The sequence below is a fragment of the Grammomys surdaster genome, unplaced genomic scaffold (assembly GCF_004785775.1).
Source record: "Grammomys surdaster isolate TR1022 unplaced genomic scaffold, NIH_TR_1.0 352, whole genome shotgun sequence".
Lineage (NCBI taxonomy): Eukaryota > Metazoa > Chordata > Mammalia > Rodentia > Muridae > Grammomys > Grammomys surdaster.
Window position 1 is genome coordinate 687982 of NW_021604771.1, and position 22267 is coordinate 710248.

The 22267-nt window shown below is 51.5% G+C and overlaps 2 protein-coding genes across 3 annotated transcripts in view; both read left to right on the forward strand.

Moving 5' to 3' along the window:
- The window catches only part of LOC114631145 (isochorismatase domain-containing protein 2), a 24612-nt gene extending 21133 nt beyond the window's left edge, over positions 1–3479 (forward strand). Inside the window, exon 6 of the mRNA XM_028779439.1 lies at positions 3073–3479. Coding sequence (XP_028635272.1) covers positions 3073–3168 — 96 coding nt within the window. The 3' untranslated portion in view covers positions 3169–3479. The remainder of the gene's footprint in view (positions 1–3072) is intronic.
- Positions 3480–12082: 8603 nt separating this feature from the next.
- Positions 12083–18812, forward strand: Shisa7 (shisa family member 7). Of its 2 annotated transcripts, XM_028779405.1 has the most exons (5): positions 12083–12762; positions 14232–14386; positions 16540–16590; positions 17559–17708; positions 18172–18812. In XM_028779405.1, exons 1-5 carry the CDS (start codon positions 12083–12085, stop codon positions 18810–18812), a joined length of 1677 nt encoding a protein of 558 aa, XP_028635238.1. The 2 variants fall into 2 exon arrangements, with proteins under 2 accessions (XP_028635238.1, XP_028635239.1); XM_028779406.1 differs by lacking the exon at positions 16540–16590.
- The last annotated feature ends 3455 nt before the right edge of the window (positions 18813–22267 follow it).

Below are 22267 nucleotides of genomic sequence, written 5' to 3' on the forward strand. Positions count from 1 at the left end.
AAGGTGGTGGCGCACGCCTTTAATCCCAGCACTTGGGAGGCAGAGGCAGGCGGATTTCTGAGTTCGAGAGTTCGAGGCTAGCCTGGTCTACAGAGTGAGTTCCAGGACAGCCAGGACTACACAGAGAAACCCTGTCTCGAAAAACCAAACCAAAAAAAAAAAAAAAAGTAGTATTTCTTTTTTAAGAATCAAATCTAAGGTTGTACATGGTGGTGCATGCCTTTAATCCCAGCACTTGGGAGGCAGAGACAGGCAGATCTCTGTGAGTTCAAGATCAGCCTAGTCTACAAATGAGTTCCAGGACAGCCAGGGAGTTATACAGAGAAACCCTGTCTCAAAAAAAGAAACCAGGCGGGCGGTGGTGGCGCACACCTTTAATCCCAGCACTTGGGAGGCAGAGGCAGGTGGATTTCTGAGTTTGAGCCCAGCCTGGTCTACAGAGTGAGTTCCAGGAAAGCCAGAACTACATAGAGAAACCCTGTCTTGAAACAAAACAAAACAAAACAAACAAAAAAAAGAAGCCAATCTGAGAGGTTCAGGGAGACGGCTCAGTTGGTAAAGTGCTCTCTATACCAGCATAAGGATCTGAGTTTACATCCCCAGAATCCACATACTTGCTGGGTGTTGCAGTGAGAAGACAGGAGGACCCCTAGTTCAAGGGGAGGCTGTCTTAGGGTTTCATTGCTCTGAGAGACACCATGACCACAACAACTTTTTTTTTTTTTAAAGATTTATTTATTTATTATATATGAATACACTGTAGCTGTCTTCAGACACACCAGAAGAGGGCATCAGATCTCATTACGGTTGGTTATGAGCCACCATGTGGTTGCTGGGATTTGAACTCAGGACCTCTGGAAGTGCAGTCAGTGCTCTTAACCACTGAGCCATCTCTCCAGCCCCCACAACAACTTTTATGTAGTGACAATTTTGGAATTTTGGTTTCTTTAAAAACACAGAAATATTACAAAAACGTGTTTTTGCTTTAATCCCAGGTGTGGGAATATGGGGCCCACTTTGGATCGTCCACAGCGGCTGACTGTGATTTGCCTCGTGCTCTAGCAGACGCATGGTTTTGCCAGCTGCAGATAGTTTCTGCAATCGTGTGATGTTTGGAATTCTGGGAATTTTTCAGAGAGTGTATAAATGCTAGGGCCCTGAGAGGCAGGATTAGGATTATTGTTAGCCATTTAGGGAGGTTGGTTGTACTTTGTTAGTAGCCATGGTCCAAGAAGAAACAAAAGGAAGGAAATTAGATTTAGGGATTTTCCTAATTCCTCTCTCCCCTCTATCCTTGTTTCTCTCCTGTCTAGTGTTAGGACATGGAATTGGGTGGGATAAAGGGGGAGAAAAAGAAGAACCCACAAAGTAGCAAAGACCGGCTACACTCTTACAACGGAAACTGCTTCATTGGGGCTGGCTTATACTTCAGGGATTTACTCCATTATCGTCATGTCAGGGAGCATGGCAGCTTGCAAGCAGACACAGTGCTGGAGAGGCAGCTCAGAGGTCTACATCTTGGTCTACAGCGAGCAACAGGAGACTGTCACAGTGGTGTAGCTTGAGCATAGACCTCCAAACCTGCCCCAGCAGTGACATTTCCTCCGACAAGGCTACCCCCCCTAGTAATGACACTCCCTCTCCCTATGGGCCAAACATTCAAAGACATGAGTCTGTGGGAGCCATTCCTATTCAAACCACCACAGAAACCTTGTCTCAAAACAGAAGGTAGAGAACAATTGGGGAAGAAGACACCTAACTTCATATTCTGAACAACAACAACAACAAAAATAGAATTTTGAATTCTAATTCTGGATCTTAGAACAGGAGTCTGGAGTTCCTTGTCTAGGAGATGGCTGAACAAAGATCAAGACCTGGGGCTGAGTTTCCCATAATCCAGTAATTGTTGCTGACTGTGGCCAATACTGGGGTTGGGGAGGAAAGAAAGGGGGGAGTCTGGGCCATGTCCTAAGAAAGATTTGGGGTTTCACAATAACCAAGCCATTGCCTCTTTCTCACACATCTGCACTATATAGCTACATAAACACGCACACACACACACATCTGCATGTACATACCCACATAAACATGTACATGTACACACACACACACACACACACACACACACACACACGGCAGTCTGTAGACTACTGCAGAGTAGTTGTCTAGCTTTGGCAAGGCCCTGGGTTCTATCCCAACCAAATCAACATCAACAAGAAAAAATAAAGAAAATCCATGCGGGGAGAGTGTTTTCCTCAGCCACAGATCCTGAGTGCACAGGTTAGGAGGCAGCTCCCATTTAGAGAAGTCTAGATCCATGCTTTGGTGTTTATATTCTTATTACCAGGAAATTCCAGAGACTACTGGGGTTGCAAGCAAAAGAAAATGCCCCTCTCTTTGTTTCTAAACTTTGTTTTTAAAATATCTTTAATAAATCTCAACTATGCTTCATTGAGAAAGAGAACAGAAACTTGCCACCATCAAATTGGTACCTCAGGATAGTCAAAAGATTACATTAGGTGGCCTGGAACAGAGAAAAGAAACCGATCTTCACGAGGCCTATAAACGGTGGCGGGGCTTAACGGGGCGAGAGAAGTGGAAATGCAGGATTTGCGTTTTTTGGTATAGTTTTCAGGAGATAAACTTGGCTGGACTCCTTAATTGCCAGCAATGTGGTTGATTACTCCCATTCCACCAAGAGAGAGTTCTGTAAATGCATTGAGAGTTCATGGGCACAGTTTAGGTCTGTGTGTGGGGAAGATGAGCGCTAAAAAAAGGAATGACCCAGGAAAGATGAGACTAGTGAAGAAGGGGGCATGTGGGTAGGCAAGATAACCCAAAGCAGAAACATCTGCTCTTAGTAGTACCAAGGCAAGAGCAGACCAAGATGGCGGGCATCAGCTCAACCAGGCAAGGTGAGGGAGAGGTCACCAGAAAAACAGGAAGAACAAGTGGTTGACTGGAGAAGGGATGCTGTCAGAATAATAAGGGGGATCAAGATGAAGAAGTGCGCCTCAGATTCTGTATCATGGAGATAGGACTTCTTCACTTCCTCATCTCCTTTGCCTGCAGATTCAGAAGATCCTCAAGGAACCAGTCCCAGACATCGGACTGTTAGGCTTCTTCCAAGGCAAGAACAACTCCCTGTTGCCCAACTCCAGGCCCTGACTTGAAGGAAGCACCCACCCTCCTTGTCACCAAGACGTTGATGGATGACTTTTCCTTCATCCCTGGATCCCAAGAGTGGTGCAGTCCGTCAGGAGAACCGCCCCCGTGGGAGAGGAGGCGTGGTTATGTCTTCCGATTGGGCAGCTGGCCCCGGAAATGCAAATGAGATTCCTTGATGCTGGTGGGAATTGGTTTAGAGAAAGGTGGAGGTGGGGCTGGGCCCCGGGCCACTTCACGAAGCGGGAAAAGGAGGGGGAACGAATGTCACAACTGGGACCCGGTCTCGGAGAATAAACATTTATGTGACTGAGGACCGAACCATTATTGGGTTTGGGGGGCATTCCGGGGGCTACAGGGGTCTGTGGGAGGAAGAAAGCAGGGTCTCCTTCAAGTGGGGTGGGGGAGGCGCCTCTCCAAGCTTCAAGCCGGCGCGAGACACAGGCGAGGGCTGGCGGCGGCCACATCTGCACTGGGGCCGGTGCGCATCTGCACAAGAAAGAGCTGCCGGCCAGGGTCCCCGCCACGCAGCCTGCCGCCCCCACCCCCATCAGCGCGCGCGCGCGCCCAGCCCCGCTGGCTGGCAGACACGCGTTCGCGCTGCCTACCCTGGCTGGCCCCCACGCTGCCACCCCCGATTCCCTGAAGGTCCCGCATCCGGAAAGTGAGGTGAGCGCATCCGTACCTGGTGAGGAGGGGTAAACTGAGGCACGGGGGAAAAGAGGAATGGGGAGGAATGGACAAGTATGTGAATGGATGGGATGGATAGTTGCTGCTCCGTGGTCCTTACTCGCCCAAGACGCAGAATTCTGCAGCCCCTTGGAGATCAGAGTGTTCAAACTCTACAGACGCCCCTCCGCCTCCACCGCGTCAAACCCTCACCCGAGATTCGCAGATTCCTTCCCCAGCCTGGGGGCCTTTGAAGGAATCCTGTGTCCGTCAGAGATGCAAGGACCAGTCCAACCCCATTGACAATCAAACTCACCCACCGCCGCCGCGGATCCTAGCAGCCCAGCCCCCTCCCAAAAGGCCTGGCACCAGTCACCTAGCTCAGTACACCCTCCCCGGGGACCTAGGAGTCCCAGTCATCCTCCGGAGCCCCTTGGGACACGGGCGTCGGAGCCCCGGCCCCCGCCTTCCGGATCCAGGTGTCCCCTCTGCACACCCAGCCCGAAGCCTGCGTCTCGAGGCCGCGCTCGCGTCGCCATGGCAACGGGAGTCTATTTTGCGCCGGGAACACACAGCTCCCTCTCCAGCGCCCCCCACCCACCCTGCTCAAGAGTGAGGGGCTCAAAGGTTGGGGGACAGTGCAGTGATGAGGATGAGACACTTAGAAGGGACAGAATCCCGGGACAGACATGCAGAGATTGAGAGAGCCCCTGACAGAGGAACTGGGTGTGGAAATTACAAGGAGGATACAGATCCAGGCGGGGGAGGTTGAGGATGGAGGGCCCAGACAGAGATCCGGACAGAGCCCTAGACAGACGCAGAGATGCAGAGGAACAGAAACAGGGACCCGACGGCAGAGCCAGGTTAGAAAGAGAAAACAGCCGGCTGGACGTAGGCAGGGGTCCTGAGAAGAGAATGGTCAGAGTCTCTAGGCAGGGACCCCAGACAGCTTAGACAAAGTAGCGCTGCATGTGGTATCCACTCTATCTCTCCAGGGATTTGGGGGATCTTTCCCAGCGCCACAGTAGCCAGGACCCGCTCCTCTCTACTGCCTTCTTCTACAGGTCTCCAGTCTTGCCTGCTTTCCGCATTCCTACCTCAAACCGACTTTCTAATCCCTGAGATTCCTAGGAACCCCTTCCACATGCTCCTACTCCTTTCCCTGATCTGCGCCCCCACCACTACCTCCGCAGCCGCCACCTGCAGACCCCACTCGGGCCATTTTAGAGGCTCAAGTCCTTTATTGGTTGTGCCCTCCCCACCTCTTAAGTCTTACTTCTCTCGCTCTCTTTTACTTCCCCTCCCAATCCCAGGGCCTGTTTCTCTCTCTGGGTCTCCCACTCTCTCTTTCTGTGTCTCTGTTTCTGCCTATTTTCCATCACTATCCATCCTTCCGGTACCACCTTCTATGGGTTTCTATCTCTTCCCTGGCTGACTGTCTTCCTCTCTGCGTCTGCGTTCCCCTCTTCCTGGATCCTGTTCCTCTGTCCCTTTCTCTGTTCTCAGGCGCCCTCACCACGCCTCCCCCACCTGCTGCTGTTCTCTGCTAGGACCCTCGGGAAGCACTCCGAGCCACCCAGCCCAGCCCACTTTTGACATCCTAGCCAGCATTCTTCACCCCCAGCTGGCAGGGATGGGATAGGACTTGTTGGGGGCTTCCTTTTCCAAGCCTGGCTCTTTTTCTCTGTAACACCTTGTGTCACTCAAGTCCTGAGCTGGATTTGAGAACCAAGCAAGGTTCAACCAAAGGAAGAACCGAGGTTTAGAGCCTCCTTTCCCACCCACTCCCTCTGGCTGTGGAGGAGGACGTTGCCTTGTGAGTGAGAACTAGAGGTAGGGGGCGGTGTAGGACTGGGGCGGAGTAGGGGATGGGGCGAGGATGGGGGCGGGGCAGGAGTTCTCGCAAGCCAGTTGCAGATTCTGCGCAGCTGGGCCAGAGTGTGCTTGCACCTATCGGGCTGCATGACAGAGCTAGGAGGAGCGTGGACGCCTGCCTGCCCGCCAGCTCAGTGAAGGGAGCTGGCTGGCATAGAGATGTAATGTTTCTGGTGTGCTTTAACATATGAGCCTTGGACATTGATGGTTTTAAAATACGTACAAATGTTTGTATGTCCGTGTAGAGTGTGAGTGCGCGCACACGCACTCACACATATGCTCTTGAAGGGGTGTGTAGGCACATCACCAGGCTGACACTGAGTGTCCTTGCTTTGGGGTTGCAGCGTAGGTGCCCTGTGGTCTGTGTCAAGTAGCAGCGCTGGTGTGAGTCTGAGCAGTCTTGTGTGAGAGAAACAGAGAAGCGGTCCCCTTCTCCAGTGTCTGCACTGGCTGCTGCATCTGCAGATGGTTGTCCTCTGTCAACTCACAGCCTTTGAGCGAGGGAGACAGCTGCCTTCCGCCCCATCAGCCCAGATGGCTTCAAAGCCAGATTCCCATTGTACATGTCAGTACTCAAAGAATGAAGGAATCTATACGGCCGTGTCTGCTACCCTCAGAATAGCTGGGTCTCTAGGTGTCTCACCTCCCTTGTCTGTATGTGGGAGAAAGTCATCTAGACCAGGTTCACAGCCTAGCCCAAGTCTGGTCACTGTGGACCCCTTAGAATGTTGTTCTCGTCTGAGGGTTGGGGGGATATGAATATCCACCTCTCACCGTTGCTTCAGCATTTTCCAAGATTTAGACGTTTTCATGAGCGTTCACAAGCATCATGCACTAGTTCTGAGTGCTGTGGCGAGTCAGCAAAGATGTAGCTCAGATCATCCGCCTCCGTGGAGATTCTAGTTCTAGTCTAAGCATTGAAAGGCGCACAGCAAGGCAGTGTGTGCATCCTGTGACAAACACACAGGAGCTTCAGAAGAAATCCAGCATGGCTGGGAACCCCAACGGGTCAAGGGCTGCTTTGTGGCTTGCTGAGATTATAGGTGAATGACGCTGAAGGAAGGGGTTGAGGACTGCCAAGCTGAGATCTGGCAAACAAGACAGCAGCAATTGCTAACGGAAAGGATAGAGTTCTTGGGCATGACCCCAGAAAGGTCTAGAGCAGTAGTTCTCAACCTGTGGGTCTCAAGCCCTTTGTGGGTCACCTAAGAATAGACATATTTACAACATTACAGATAAGAAATAGGGCTGGAAAGATGGGTCAGAGGTTAAGAGCACTGGCTGCTCTCCCAGAGGTCCTGAGTTCAATTCCCAGCAACCACTTGGTGGCTCACAACCATTTATAATGAGATCTGATGACTCTTCTGGCCTTCAGACATAGATACATACATCCATACATACATCCATACAAACATACTACATAAATCTTTTTTTTTAAGTAGCAATAGAAATAATTTTACTGTTGGGTGATGGGTCACCGCAACACGAGGGACTTTTTAAAGTTCCAGCCCTAAGAAGGTTGAAAATGTTGGCCTAGAGGGAAAGGAAAGAAAGGGTGGCCACTCAAAGGCATTCCAGGCAGAGCAAGGGTTAAGTGAGGTCAGAAGCCAGGACATGGTCTGAACAGGGAAGCTGCTGATGTCACCTGCCCATTTATGTTTGCTGTTGTTTTGGTTTTTTTTGTTTTTTTGTTTTTGTTTTGTTTTGGGGTTTTTTGTTTGTTTGTTTGTTTGTTTGTTTGTTTTTCGAGACAGGGTTTCTCTGTATAGCCCTGGCTGTCCTGGAACTCACTCTGTAGACCAGTCTGGCCTCAAACTCAGAAATCCGTCTGTCTCTGCCTCCCAAGTGCTGGGATTAAAGGCGTGTGCCACCACTGCCCAGCTTGTTTTTTGTTTTTAAAGACAGGGTCCCATGTAGTCAGGATTAAGCTTGCACTTGCTATGTAGCTAAGAATGACTCTAAATTCTTGTCCTTATGGTAAAGCATGGTTGGATTCCATGGCCTCCCGCCTTCTCCCGCCTTTAATCCCAGTGCTTAGGAGGCAGAGGCAGGCAAATCTCTATGAGTTCAAGCCAGCCTGGACTATAGAATAAGTTCCAGGCCAGGCAAGACTTCAGATAGTGAGACAATGTCTCAAAAATAAATTTTTTTCTGGTAAAACACAGATAAAATTTACATTTAGCCGTTTTAATGTCTGGCATCTTGCCTATGTTGTATGATGATCTCTGTCTAGTACCAGAACGTTCTTTTATTTTAAATATGTGTGTGTGTGTTGCATGTTGATGTATGTGTTACTAAGGATGATCAGTCAGAGAAAGAGAGATAGGGTAGGATGAATTTTGGCTTCTCAGCCTCGGGGGATCAGCCTTTCAAGGACCAAACCCAGAACCACTTGCAGAACCTCTTTCTTATTACACAAAGGGCACCTTTAGCAAGTCAGTTTCTGCATGCCAAAACCTCTTACTGATGTAAGTGCTGTCTGAAGGAACCATTACTTAAGCAATTCTCAGCCATAAGAGACTTCTAGGTTTGCCAGGTATGTCTCAGGACTAAGTTGTGCAAAGGCTCTGAGAATCCTTCAAAGAAACAGCTCTTGGATAACAGCCACTGACTATTTACAAAAAGCTACTTCAGAGCCTTGGTGCCATCATCCTGGAATTCATGGCAGATACACCCTGGAATTCATGCCAGATATAATGGCCCTGCTAAAATTCTGCTACATTTGTGGTGTGTATGTATGTACGTGTGTGTTTGCACACACACCATGATTCACTTACAAAAATAAGTACACAACTTTGGGGAATCAGTTTTTCACCGTCTACCATCTGAAACCCAGAGAATCCAATAGAGCAAGCACCCTTACTCACTGAGCCATCTTGCCTGCTCTAGTTCCAGAACATTCTCCTCACTCTGAAATGAAGCCCTCTATGTATGAACCCATCATTTCTGTGCTTCCAGCTACAAGTAATAAATAAGATTTCTGTCTGTGTGGGTTTGACTACTGTGGGTCTTTCCTACAAGTGAGATCATATACTGTATAATGTTTTATGTCTGGCTTCTTCCTCTTAGAACAATGTCCTTAAGATTCACCTATCTTGTAGCATGTGTAGTATCAGTGTGACTCCCTAGGCTGAATGATAGCCCACTGTATGGATGTACCACATTTGTTTACCTGTTCATCCGTTCACCAGCATCTGCATCATTCTCTGCTTTTTTTTTTTTAAATATTTATTTATTTATTTTATTGATGAGTACACTGTAGCTGTCTTCAGACACACCAGAAGAGGGCATCCAATCTCATTACAGATGGTTGTGAGCCACCATGTGGTTGCTGGGAATTGAACTCAGGACCTCTGGAAGAGCAGTCAGTGCTCTTAACCGCTGAGCCATCTCTCCAGCCCCATTCTCTGCTTTTAATCTATTATGTACAGAGATACTATAGACTTTCGTGCATGCATTTTTGTGGTCAAACCTATTTAGATCTTTGGGGGTAAACACAAAGGAGTGGAATTGCTGGTTCCTATGGTAACAATTAATTTGTGTATAGTACTGGGGATTAAACCTTCAGCCTCAAGCATGCTGTGCAAATGCTCTCCCACTCATGCTCAGCCACATGCCTGGTTCTCTTTGTGAGTCAGGGTCTTTATTGCTAAGCTGACTGGGCTGGCTTTGAACTCACTATATACTTGGGTGGGTCTTAAGCTTGTAATCTGCCTGCCTCAGCATTTCAAGCAGACAAGGATAACAAACCCACACTACCATATCTGACTTTAATTTTTTTACGAGTCGTCAAAGTCTTCATGTGAGCCAAGCCTACTTCCAAGGTATCCTTTAAATAGCCGATGTGCAGGCTCCCAGTAAACTCTGAAATATCCTAGGCTGGAGTCCTGGGAAGGGGTCTAACCTAGGGCCAAAAGGGAAAGTTGAAGGCTGGGTGTGGAAGTACTCTCAGGAAGTAGAGACAGAAGGACAGAGTTCAATGTCAGCCTTAGTTACATAGTGAATTTGGGGTCAGCATGGATTCAGTGGACTTTATGACAATAAAACCAAGCAAAAGTAAAGAAGAGGGCAGCAGAAGAGAGAGGGGATGGAAGGAAGGGGGAAGGAAGAAGGAAATAGAAGGAGAGAAAGAGAGAGAGAGAGAGAGAAGGAAAGAGAGAGGGGGAGGGAGGGAGGGAGGGAGAGGGAAGGAGAGAGAGAGAGAGAGAGAGAGAGAGAGAGAGAGAGAGAGAGAGAGAGAGAAAAATCTATCACCTGTGACTCCCTCACTCGGGAAGCTGGAGCAGGAGTTTCAATCATTCATCCATTTGAAGCTAGCCTGGGCTACATAGTGAGTTACAGGCTAGTTACAGGATTACAGAGTGAGACTCTATTTAAAAAAACAAAAAATTGAGACTCCATGTTATAAGATGCGGAGCCAAATCTTGGGGAACCCCAGCACCCAAAAGCTATCTCCCTACCTCAGCTTTCTAGCTCTTTGCTTAGCAATGTGTTCCCCCCCCCTCTCTCTTTCTCCCTCCCTCCTCTCAAGCGCGTGCACACACACATGCACAGTGGACAAAACAAATGATAAAGTCACCTAACAATGTTTACTTGAATACATCCTAACCGCCCTTCCTCCTCCTCTGCTGTGTTAGGTCCCTATGACTGTCACTACTCAGTGTTTCTCCTCAGCAGTCTGAAGTACATGTGACATTTTTGTCTAGCTCCTCCCTCCTATCCCTGGAAGGTCCACTGTAGATCCACAGGAATCTGTGGGCTTATTTAAGGCTGTATCTTTGATGTTCCTGACACCCCAAGGGTTGTTTCCAGAAGGAGTCCCTGTCCTACGTACTGGGCACAGCCTTTGCTCCAAGCCTCTGGAGAGCTATCTCCCTAGGCCTTGTCAAGATGCCCTTTGAGAAGAGGGGGAGCCTCTGAGAGGAAACACCCAGAGTCTGCCTCTGCTTGCTGGCTTAGAACTGCTTATCTTGCCTGGTGGGGGTTTGGGCGGATCTGCTCTCCCGGGTTCTTGCCAGGCTGTCTTTCCACTCCCAGATCTTCTCCTGCCCACACTGGCCTGTTCCTGACCTGCCTGGACAGTTGCCATGGAGACAGCTAGAAAGCATGCCCTTCTGACCCACCTACCCAGTCCTATTTCTCATCTCATCACCCCCACATCAAGTATATTTCTTTCAAAACTCTGAACAGCAGTGACACTTGTATATGAGATCGTGTGTGTACACATGTGTGTGCGTGCGCGCGTGCATCTGTGTGTGTGCACATGTGCATGTGTATGAAAGAGGTAGGGAATCTTTGGAGAACTGTAAACCAAATCGTTGTAAGCCAGTAGTTCTTTTTTTTTTTTTTTTTTTTTTTTAGATTTATTTATTTATTTTATTTATGAGTACACTGTAGCTGTCTTCAGACACACCAGAAGAGGGCATCCAATCTCATTACGGATGGTTGTGAGCCACCATGTGGTTGCTGGGATTTGAACTCAGGACCTTTGGAAGAACTGTCAGTGGTCTTAACCGCTGAGCCATCTCTCCAGCCCCAAGCCAGTAGTTCTTAACGGTATTGTGTGCCCACCACCAAGAGAACTTTCCTCTGTTTGTTTCCCTGTGTATCTTTGGCTGCCCTGGAACTCATTTATATACCTCAAGTTGGCCTCAAACTTGAGACAATCCTCCTGCCTCCACCTTCAGAGTGCTAGGATTACAGGCATGTGTCACCATACCTGGCTTGTTTTGTTGTTGTTGCTTTGTTTTGTGTGTGTGTGTGTGTGTGTGTTTAAGCAGTACCAGGAGGCATCTTAGGTTGTCACACACCGGCATCACCTGCATGTCGGTCAGCTGTTCTACAGGTGCATAGGACAAAAACGTTTGATGACTCCTCAGTATCAGTATCCCTGCACCTGTGTGGAGAGCATGAGAGCAGGGCACGACCTTCGTGCCGAGCTCTCAACTAATTCTCATATTCTCTCTCTCTCTCTCTCTCTCTCTCTCTCTCTCTCTCTCTCTCTCTCTCTCCCTCTCCCTCTCCTTCCTTCTGCCTCCCCTACTACCCTGCGGCCCCACACCCCACATCTGTCTTCCCTATCCCTCCCTCCCTCCTCTTTCCCTCCTCCCTGGGCTCCTCGGGTCTCTGGCTGCGGCTCACACACACACCCCCTCCCACACATCTTCCTCAATTCCCCCCTCTGTCTTCTGCCTTCACACCTTCCTTCTCCGTCAAGTCCTCCCTTCGTAAAAACTTCTGTATGCCCCTCCTCCGTCCCCTCCGATCTTTTCTTTTCTCCCGCTGAGCCCCTCTCTCGTCGCTCCCTTTGCCCTCCCCTCCCACCGCTGCAATTTGGCTCCGGGATCCGCAGCCTGGCGTCCCGGTGTGCACCATGCCCGCCCTGCTGCTGCTCGGGACCGTCGCGCTGCTAGCCTCCGCCGCGGGCCCGGCGGGGGCGCGCCCATCCAACGACACGAGCGCAGTGGCCCCGGGCCCGCTGCCCGCGCTTCTCGCGCACCTGCGGCGCCTGACCGGGGCTCTGGCGGGAGGCGGAAGCGCGGCAGGCACCAGCGCCAATGCCACCAAGACCAGCCCCGCGGGTGGCACGGGCGCGGCAGCACGGGCGCCCCCTCCGGCCGAGCTCTGCCATGGCTACTACGATGTCATGGGCCAGTACGACGCCACCTTCAACTGCAGCACCGGCTCCTACCGCTTCTGCTGTGGCACCTGCCACTACCGTTTCTGCTGCGAGCACCGCCACATGCGCCTCGCGCAGGCCTCCTGCTCCAACTACGACACCCCACGCTGGGCCACCACGCCCCCGCCGCTGGCTGGAGGCGCCGGGGGCGCTGGGGGTGCGGGTGGGGGGCCAGGGCCGGGCCAGGCAGGGTGGCTGGAAGGGGGCCGGGCCGGGGGCGCTGGGGGACGTGGGGGAGAGGGCCCAGGGGGCAGCACAGCCTACGTGGTGTGCGGAGTCATCAGTTTCGCCCTGGCGGTAGGCGTCGGTGCCAAAGTGGCCTTCAGCAAGGCGTCACGTGCGCCCAGGGCGCACCGGGAGATCAACGTGCCCAGGTAAGTGTGCGCTGGGGCTGGAGGGACAGGAGGGAGCCTGGAGCCGGGTACTGGGAACAGACCAATCGGATGGAGGCGGTTCCTTGGTGCTGGGAGGTGGAGCAACTGATATAAAGAGGGAGGACTTACGCTGTGAGAGGTCGGGCAACTGTCTTGGGGGTGTGGTCTGGGCACCAGGGGCGGCCTGGTGGGGGCGGGGCCTGCGCATTGGAACTTGGAACCTGTTGGGGCGTGGCTACACGGATGACTGAGGTCCAAGTTAGTAGTGGGAAGTAACTGGAGCCCGAAGACAGAAACTACAAAAGGACCTGGCTATAGAAAAGAATTGGTATGGAGAGTTCATTCATTCAGCCAGTATTTCTTAAGCACTTTCTGTGGGCCAGGGGCTAGAGATACAGAATGGAACAAAGTCCCACCTTTCTGGATAAGCCTGTTTCCTAAGTCCAAAGATTCTACCTGTGATCTGTGTGATGCTGGGCACTTCTCTTAACCTCTGTGCCTCTGCTTCCCCCGCATAGACAGTAGGGCTAAGAACAGACCTCCGTTTATTTGAACTGTAAAGGAGATTAACTGAGCTGATGTAAAGTCCTGGCCAAGCACGTGCTCATTAAATATTTGTGGTAGATCCAGCAAGCCTATATGCAACATAACTATAGATATTGACAAGTGCTGTGAAGGAAACGAACCAGTGTAAAAAGTTAACAGACAGAGTGTTGGTTTGGGGAGGGATTTAGTTGAAGGTTTAGTTGAGGGGTTTAGTTAAAGATCAGAAAGAGTCTGTCTGAGCATGGCCCTGGAGGAAATAAGAGGCAGAGGCATTCAGGTATCTGTGTGAGGGTCATCCCAGGCCGAGGGAAACTGCAACATCCAGGAGGCATCCTGTTCCTAGCGGGTGTCTGAGGAGGAACAGGCAGGGCCTCAGTTTCTTCTGTGTGTTATGAAGAGCCACTAGAGATAGCTAAAACCCAGCGAAATACCTTTTAGGTTGTGTATGAGGGTAGACAAGAGGCAAGGACTATAGCTGCAGACCAGGAGAGCGACTGGCTGTGATTTCCAGGCGGGAAACATGCTGAGAAGTGGCCTGATCGGTGATGTATTGAGGATGTCTGTTAAAGATTTCAGGGAGAAAAGGTTCAGAAAGGTCCATCTAAGTGAACAAGTAAGACATCTTTTATAGTAACCAGGAAGGCTGCCCAAGCAACAGTAATAAGGTCTTAGCTCATGGTAGCGCAAGGCCACACAGGTAACTGTGGAGAGACCACAGAAGGGGTTCCTGAAGGAATTCATCAAGCAAGAAATGTGGCCTGGAAAGGTTAACATTAGAAGGTGCACAGCCAAAACTGGACCACATCTCTGCACTGTGGATGCGCTAAAGAAGAGGATAGGGAGAGAAAAAGAGTCCTGGACCCTTACCCAGCTCCCTCCCACCCCAGTCCCTGACTTCCCACCCATCCATCTGCCATTTTTAGAGCTCTGGTGGATATTCTCAGGCATCAAGCGGGACCTGCAACCCGCCCGGACCGGGCCAGAAGCAGTTCTCTGACCCCAGGGCTGGGAGGCCCAGACAGCATGCCCCCCAGGACGCCCAAGAACCTTTACAACACCATGAAGCCCTCCAACCTTGGTGAGTGCAAGTGACAGATGATGACTAATCTCTGGCTGTGTCGTCATTCCTGTGGCTCTGTCCTCCCCGTGTGACATTCCCCAACCCTGATGCCCTGCTCCCCCCAACCCCCAGTCTCCATCCACCATCCGCGAACATTTCCTCTTTCAATATGCATCTTGCTCATCCTAAGGGAACTCCCCAAGGTCATAGTAGGCAGGAAAAGCTCTGGTCTTATTTGAGCCAGTAAATGGGGGAGTGGCATGGGAGTGGGGGGCTTTTCCCAGAGAGAGGAGTAATGTCAGCTGTAGGAACTCTGGGTGGCTGGAGAAGAGGCTCTCAGACCTGAGACCACAGACAGCTTAGAGTTTTAAACTTTTTCAGGCTAAGCTCAGGTTCTCCATTCTGAAGTCAATGGGAAGCCATTGAGGTGCTCTGAGCAGGGAGCAGACAGGCACGAGTGGAGGATAGATGCTGACACACAGAGCTGTAATCCCAAAATTCTGAGGAAAGGCTGAGGTAGGAGGATCAAGAGTTGAAGGCCAGCCTGGGTTAAATATCAAGATCCTGTCCCAGAAAACCAAAGAGATCCTGGGTGGTAGGAGCTCACGCCTTTAATCCCAGCACTTGGGAGGCAGAGGCAGGCAGATCTCTGAGTTCAATACCAGCCTGGTCTACAGAGTGAGTTCCAGGACAGCCAGTGCCACACAGAGAAACCCTGTCTCAAAAAAACCAAAAAGAAGGAGACGCAGGAAGAAAGAGAGGAAGGATGGAAGAAAGGAAGGAAGAAAACCAAGGAGTAGGGAAACAGCTCAAGGGTAGACTTCACCTGTGAGGAGCTGGAGGTGGAACTCATGGCCCACTTGCCTAGAATCCAACAGAAAGAGCCTTGGGATGTAGTTTTGTGTGCTTACCTAGCATGCATAGAACCCTGGGTTCTAGCTCCAGCCTGAAAAGATAGGAAGAAAGCCAGGCTTGGTGGCTTGTGTCTCTAACCCCCCAGCACTCAGGAGGCAGAGGAAAGCAGATCACTGTGAATTCCAAGCCAGCCAGTATACACACTGAGACCCTGTCCAGAAACAAACAAGAAAACACCACCACCAACAACAACAAAAAACCCATGTTCTGGAGTCTGCAAGCTATAGTAAAAGAAGAGATGAGAGGAGAGAGGTTCAGGAGGCCCATGCAGTAATAGAAGAGGGTCTGAAGTGGGTCAGGGGTGGACGGAGGAGATGGTTTTCAATGATAATAATGAAGGGACATTCAATCTAGGTCTTTGTGGGATTTGGCTTGTTTTTTGTTTTTGTTTTCGGATAAGGGCCCATCTAGTCCAGGCTGGGCTTGAACTGCTGACCCTCCTTCCTGTGTCTCTCAAGTACTAGAGATTACAGGCTTGTGCCGCAGTGTCAGGCTTTAATCTTCCTTTCTTTATTTCTTCCTTTTTTTCTTCTTTTATTTCTTCCCAAGACACAGTTTCTCTGTGTAGCCCTGGCTGTCCTGGAACTTGCTTTGTAGACCAGGCTGGCCTCGAACCCACCTGCCTCAGCCTCCCATATGCTGGGGTTGCAGGCATGACCTACTATGTGAAACTTCAAGCTAGATCCTGAAAGATTTCATTCAAATAGGGAAAGGAAGAGATTCAAGGCATTGAGACCAGCATTGCAGAATAGGCAAAGGCCCTGTGGCAAGCCTCAGACACTACCCCCATGTTCCACTTTTCCTGTAAGGGATAGTGAACCATGGAAGGCATCATCTGCGTGCTGGGCAGGGGTGGGGAGGGAAGAGCAGCCACTGTGATTGGCTTCTCACCTCAATGTGGACTGGGAAGATGACAAAAGGGGGCATATTTAGTGATTCAGAGGGAGGGTGCCAGGCAAGGCAGAGATGTGGGGTCAGGAGGGGCCACCAGGCTTGAGTGGCAAGAGGTGGTATGGAGACGTCTGGCTTGGGTATTGGGGTGAATGTGGAAGATGGACATCTCACTCCCCAACCATGATCATGGGCACTCATCCTCTGTTCCCCCAAAGGGGCCAATAGCAGAAGTCAACCTGTAGAGTCCTAATGAGGGGGTGGGGGCTGTACTGAACTGAGAGCCAGCAGTGACACACTTCCAGGCAGGAGTGCCTGCTGGGATGGCGATAACAGTGACGTCACCTCCCTTCTCGGTCCCTCAGATAACCTGCACTACAACGTCAACAGCCCCAAGCACCGCGCCGCCACACTGGGTACGCAGAGGGCCGAAGCGCCCTGGGAGTCGGGGGTCCTCAGGCCCCACTCTGGGCAGCCCCAGCCTGGTGCTGGGTGGAGCCCCAGTCAGACCCCCATGAGCCGGGGCTCACGTGGGGCTGGCCCCACCAAGGGAGCTGCAGTGTCCTCGAAAGGACACCGGAAGTGGTGGATCTCCTTCCTGTCAAGTTTTGGGAAGATGCGTGGAATGCATCCCCAGCTGAGGCCAGGATTCAGTGGGTGCTGACAAATGCCAGCGGTCCCCGACCTGGAATGTGATTTCATCCTCAACCACAATCCTGTCCAATGTGATGGGAAAGGAGGGGCTCCTAAAGGTTGAAGCTTTCACAGGCTAGAACTCCAGATCCTCACCTCCCAAACCCTAGACCTGTGAAGGAGGAGGTCTGGAGCCTGAAATCTTAGATCCAAGGGAGGATGGTTAGAGCATGGACCCCTGAGTTTGAAAAAGGAGGTCTGGGATCCTCACCCCTGTGGCTGTGGGAGGAGGGCTGGGGTCTGAAATCCTAGGTCTAAGAGAGGAGGGTAGGGGCATGATAGGGGTATGATGGAAGAAGCCTGGGGCCCAGCCTCCTGGGTCTCAGGGTGGAGGGGTAACATCTGGATTCCTGAATCTGAGGGAGAGATGAAATCTGGACCTTCCAGCTTGAGAATGAAAAAGAATGGAACCCTGGGTCTGAGGGGCTGGGCTGGGCTCTGGGTCCATGGGTCTGAAGGAGGAGGACTAGGGTCTGGACACCTGGGTCTGAGAGAAGAGGGCTCTGGGACTCTGGGTCTGAGAGAGGAGGGCTGGGCTGAGTCCATGGGTCTGAAGGAAGAGGGGTAGAGTCTGAACATCTGGGTCTGAAAGAAGAGGGCTGGTTTCTGGATACCTAAGTCTAAGGGAGAAGGGTTAGGACTGGGTCTGAAGGGGGAGGGCTGCACTGACTGGGTCTTTCCCCTGCCACAGACTGGCGTGCTATGCCACCACCCAGCCCCTCCTTGCACTACTCCACGCTGTCCTGCTCTCGATCCTTCCACAACCTCTCTCATCTTCCCCCATCCTATGAGGCTGCTGTGAAATCAGAATTGAATCGGTACTCTTCCCTCAAGAGATTGGGTGAGTAAGCCTGGGTAAGGGCCAATGGCCCTGGGGTTGGTGCGTGGTTCAGTACCATGGACAGCGGGTGGCGATGGGGAGGTGCATGGGGTTTCAGTCTTCCTACCGGCTTCTTTCCTAGTCGGTTCCATATTGCCTGAGATATTTTGGGTTGGATCGGGTTTTTTGTTTTTCTTGTTTTGTTTATTTGTGTTTAGTTTTACTTTTCTGTAATAGAGTCTTGCTTTATAACCCACATTGTCCCGGAACTCACTATGTAGCCCAGACTGACCTCAAACCCATGGTAACCCTCCTGTTTCGGCAATTACACATTGCAGGTGTAAACCATCATGCCCTGCTTAGCTTGGTGACTCTTGTTGATCAAACTTTCAGATTCCCTAGGTGCTGCCTGGGGTTTGGGTAAGGGGGCTCCAGGAGGAAGGCTCTGGGCTGTCAAGGGATCTTTCTGTCTTTTCTCCCCCAGCTGAGAAAGATCTGGATGAAGCCTACCTGAAGCGCAGACATCTGGAGATGCCGCGTGGAACGCTGCCCTTGCATGCACTCCGGCGGCCTGGCACTGGAGGTGGCTACCGCATGGATGGCTGGGGTGGCCCTGAGGAGCTGGGCCTGACACCAGCACCCAACCCCCGGCGGGTTATGTCCCAAGAGCACCTGCTGGGTGATGGTGGCCGAGCTTCCCGCTATGAGTTCACGTTGCCTCGAGCACGCCTGGTGTCTCAAGAACACCTGCTGCTGTCTTCACCGGAGGCGCTTCGCCAGAGTCGCGAGCACCTGCTGTCACCCCCACGAAGTCCTGCGCTGCCCCCAGATCCCACCACCCGGGCCAGCCTGGCTGCCTCGCACTCCAACCTGCTGCTGGGGCCTGGGGGCCCCCCCACACCTCTGCATGGGTTGCCTCCATCAGGCCTGCACGCCCACCATCACCATGCCCTTCACGGCTCTCCTCAGCCAGCCTGGATGTCTGATGCGGGCGGGGGTGGGGGCACACTGGCCCGCAGGCCACCCTTCCAGCGCCAGGGCACCCTGGAGCAGCTGCAGTTCATTCCTGGGCACCACTTGCCCCAGCATCTGCGCACTGCCAGCAAGAACGAAGTGACTGTTTGAGGCCGGGTGGAGCGCTGGGGGCTGTGGCTTCTGAGGCTCCCTTCTCCCAGCCCAGATCTCCATCACAGGCTTATATACACCAAGGGTCTGAGACCAGACAGGCCCTTGGACCAGAGACCACGCCTCCTTTTGGGATGTTACAGTAGATGAGATCTCTCCTCCTACTTTGTCACTGTTTGAACCAAGGCCTCCCTCCCATGATGTCATCCCAGAGGAAGGAGGCCTGGACACGAGGTCATTGCTAGAAAATATGTCTGTGTTTTATAATGTTGCAGGGACTAAACCTCCTTCCTATGAGGTCACCACAGAGGAAGAGCCCTGCCTATGAGGTCATCACTAGAAGCTATGTCCATTTTGCATGACATCACCACAGAGACTCCTTTCCTGTGATGTCACCACAGACAATGCCTTGTCCCATCCCATCATCCCTAGAAACAAAAATTTCTTCCTGCAGTGTCACTACAGAGAAAAGTCTCATACTTGTTGAGACTTGTTGACATCATCCTGACTGAGTGCCAAGGCCTCTTGCCATTGTCATCACAGGAAAAATGTTTCTCTGCCATGGAGAAGATGCCTCCATTCCATGATGCCACCACTACAGACAAAGCCATTTTCCTGGGACACCTTGCAGGGGACCACGCCCTGCCAATTGTGTCCTCACTAAAGATTAGGCCTCTTTTCCACAATGCTGTCACAGGATCTTGCCTCCCTCCTGTGATGCCATCACCAGAATAGGTGCCTTGCCCAATGGCGCCATCACAGGAACCGTGCCTCTTCATGTGATGTCATTACCAGAAATGACCACCTGTTCCTGGGACCTCTCCAGGGTGAGGCCCTTCTGTGGTGTGACTACCAGTTACCACCCACTTGGAAATGACACCAGGAGACACCTCTATTGCTGTGCCATGTCGTGAGAAAGTTGGTCATGTGTAGCCCAAGACCACCCGGGGAAGAGGCCAGAGAAAGTAGCCTGTCCTGAGATGTGATCTGAGGGGTGTCGGCACTAGGGATGCTAAGACAGAGATCTGTCAGTAGGATGCTGGCGATGATGCCCTCCATTGCCTGGACATCATCATAGAGTGTTTCCTTCTCAGAGGTGGTCCCCGCTCTAGATGACCAATAGTAGTGACTGCATCATGATTGTGTCATCAGAGTCCTCATCTTACTTGCCTATAGTTAAGCTCCATGGCTTCTTCCCGTGACCCCAGGGACGTAGCCAACATGCTGTCTGCTAGCCCCTCTAACGGAAGGCTGGGCCTGTGCAGTGAGTCCTTGGGGATGGCACCCACGGATGAGCTTCAGCTCCAGAGCCGCTTTGATCCATGAGGCTTCTAAAGCCCTAGGACTAATAGGTGAGCCAAAGGCTGGCATCACTTCTCTCTGCCATATCTAAAGACATCACCTCTGTCATCAGAGTCCCCATCTCTATTGGAGAGGGAAGGTTGGGGTACATGTGCTGCTGACCTTGCCAGTGACATTATCAATGCTACCCAATGTCCTCCTATCATGATAGCAGAGCAGTTGGGGTGCAATGTTAACCATGTCATTTCCCAGGATTCCATAAGACTCACCTCGACTACCATATCATCTTCCAGGCTCTATCACCGTTAATGGTGTCCTCATTGTCTCCCGAGGTTCCTCCCAACCGTGGTGTCATCATCTCCCAGGGTCCAAACAACATGCCATCATGATGTCCCAGGATCCACCACAAACATGCTCTCATCTCTTCCCAGAATCCTTCACAACATGCTCACCTCATCACCCCCCCAGGATCCATCATAGCCGGGAGGTCTTCATCGTCTCCCAGAAATCACAACCCTACAGTCCTCACCAGCTCCCAGGATCCATCAGAACCACGCTGTCCTCATCTCTCAGGAGCCAGTACAGCCTTGGTGTCCTTGTCTCCCAAGCTGTGCCAAGGATGATGATGTCCTTACTTCCCCAAAATCCATTAGGCCTCCTGGTGGCACTCTCTACCAGGGCTGGTTAGGACTGGTAGAGCCAGTGTTCCTCATAATTCCTTATAATTGCAGTGTCACCTCCCAGGACCCTCTTTAACCATGTCTTCACGTCTCAGTAGCCACCACAGCTATGATGTCACCACTTCATAAAATCCACCCCAACTGTGGTGTCCCTGGATTCTTGTGATCATGAATTGTTACATCCTAGGGTCCATCTAATAGTGTCACAGGTATCATATACAATGAGAACCATCATTCTGTCACCTCTCTGGACCCATCAGTCATGTCCTATCACGACTCATCAGGAGTTACTGTGACCATGGCGTTATCACCTCCAAGCTGCCATCATAGCCAATGGTATCATGTCCCAGGACCCACTTTAACCCCAGTGTCGCCATGACTTAGGGTCTCTGAAGTCCAGTGACATCATTATCTCTAGAGTCTACCGTAACCATAGTTGTCATCACCTCACCTCCCTGGACCCATGACACCAAATAATGTCATTATTTCCCAGAGTGCACTTCAGCCATGGTGCCACCATCCTCTCCCAGAATCCATGTAAAACTATATGTCATCACCATCCAGGATCTGTAACAATGTGTCCTCATCTTCCAGGACCCGTGGCAATTGTGTGCCATCTGCCAGGATCCACCACCTTAGGGTCCAAATGCTGTGACAGGCTATGTTTCAGTTGTCCTCTGGGGTCTCACGGCATTTACAGTTCCTCCCTTCAGGGGAACCAGCACAACAGGCCATTTCCCATTCCTTCCAATGGACTAGGGTGGAGCCAGCTGTCCCCCTCTGAGGATGTCATCCCCACTCTGGCCCTTCTTAATGTGTCACTGCCTCATTCCTGATCTGAACAGATACCTGGATCAGCTTCACCTACAATCTTGGCCTTGGCCAGCCTCCTTCCACTCACTGGTGAGTGCATCCAAACTCTTCTTGGATTACCACTGTCCCTTGCCCAGCCATCTGATCGGTGACAGGGTCATCTTGGTGACCTCTCCACAGCAGCAGCAGAGGGGGAGCTTCCCAGCCCTTAGATGGCATCACTGCCCTACCCGACTCCATCCCTGGTACTTGGTCCCAACCAGGCTCAGAACTTGCTAGCTTGGGCTAAGCTCTCTTTAGAGAGGATGTGGGAGATGCCACAGCTAATAAACCACCTGCTGGCCTATTCCTGGGGTAGGTCTGTCTGAGAGCAATGGCCCCTGCTACCTTCACCTGAAAAGGCCAAGGGTGCTCCTTTGCCCCGTTCCCTAACATACCAGGGAGTACCCAGGGGCTTCAGGGAGTCCCTAACCCCAGTGCACAATCTTACCCCGCCATACCCAGTTCTCTGTACATATAGCCATGTTTCAGGGGGGCGGCCGTTCCCCACTCTTAAAGGGCTACATGCCCCCCTCCCAGCCCCTAAGGCGAGGAGGGGGGCTCTCCTCCCTCCTCTGGGCCGCCCTCTCCCTTTTATGCCTCCCTCACCCACCAAATATT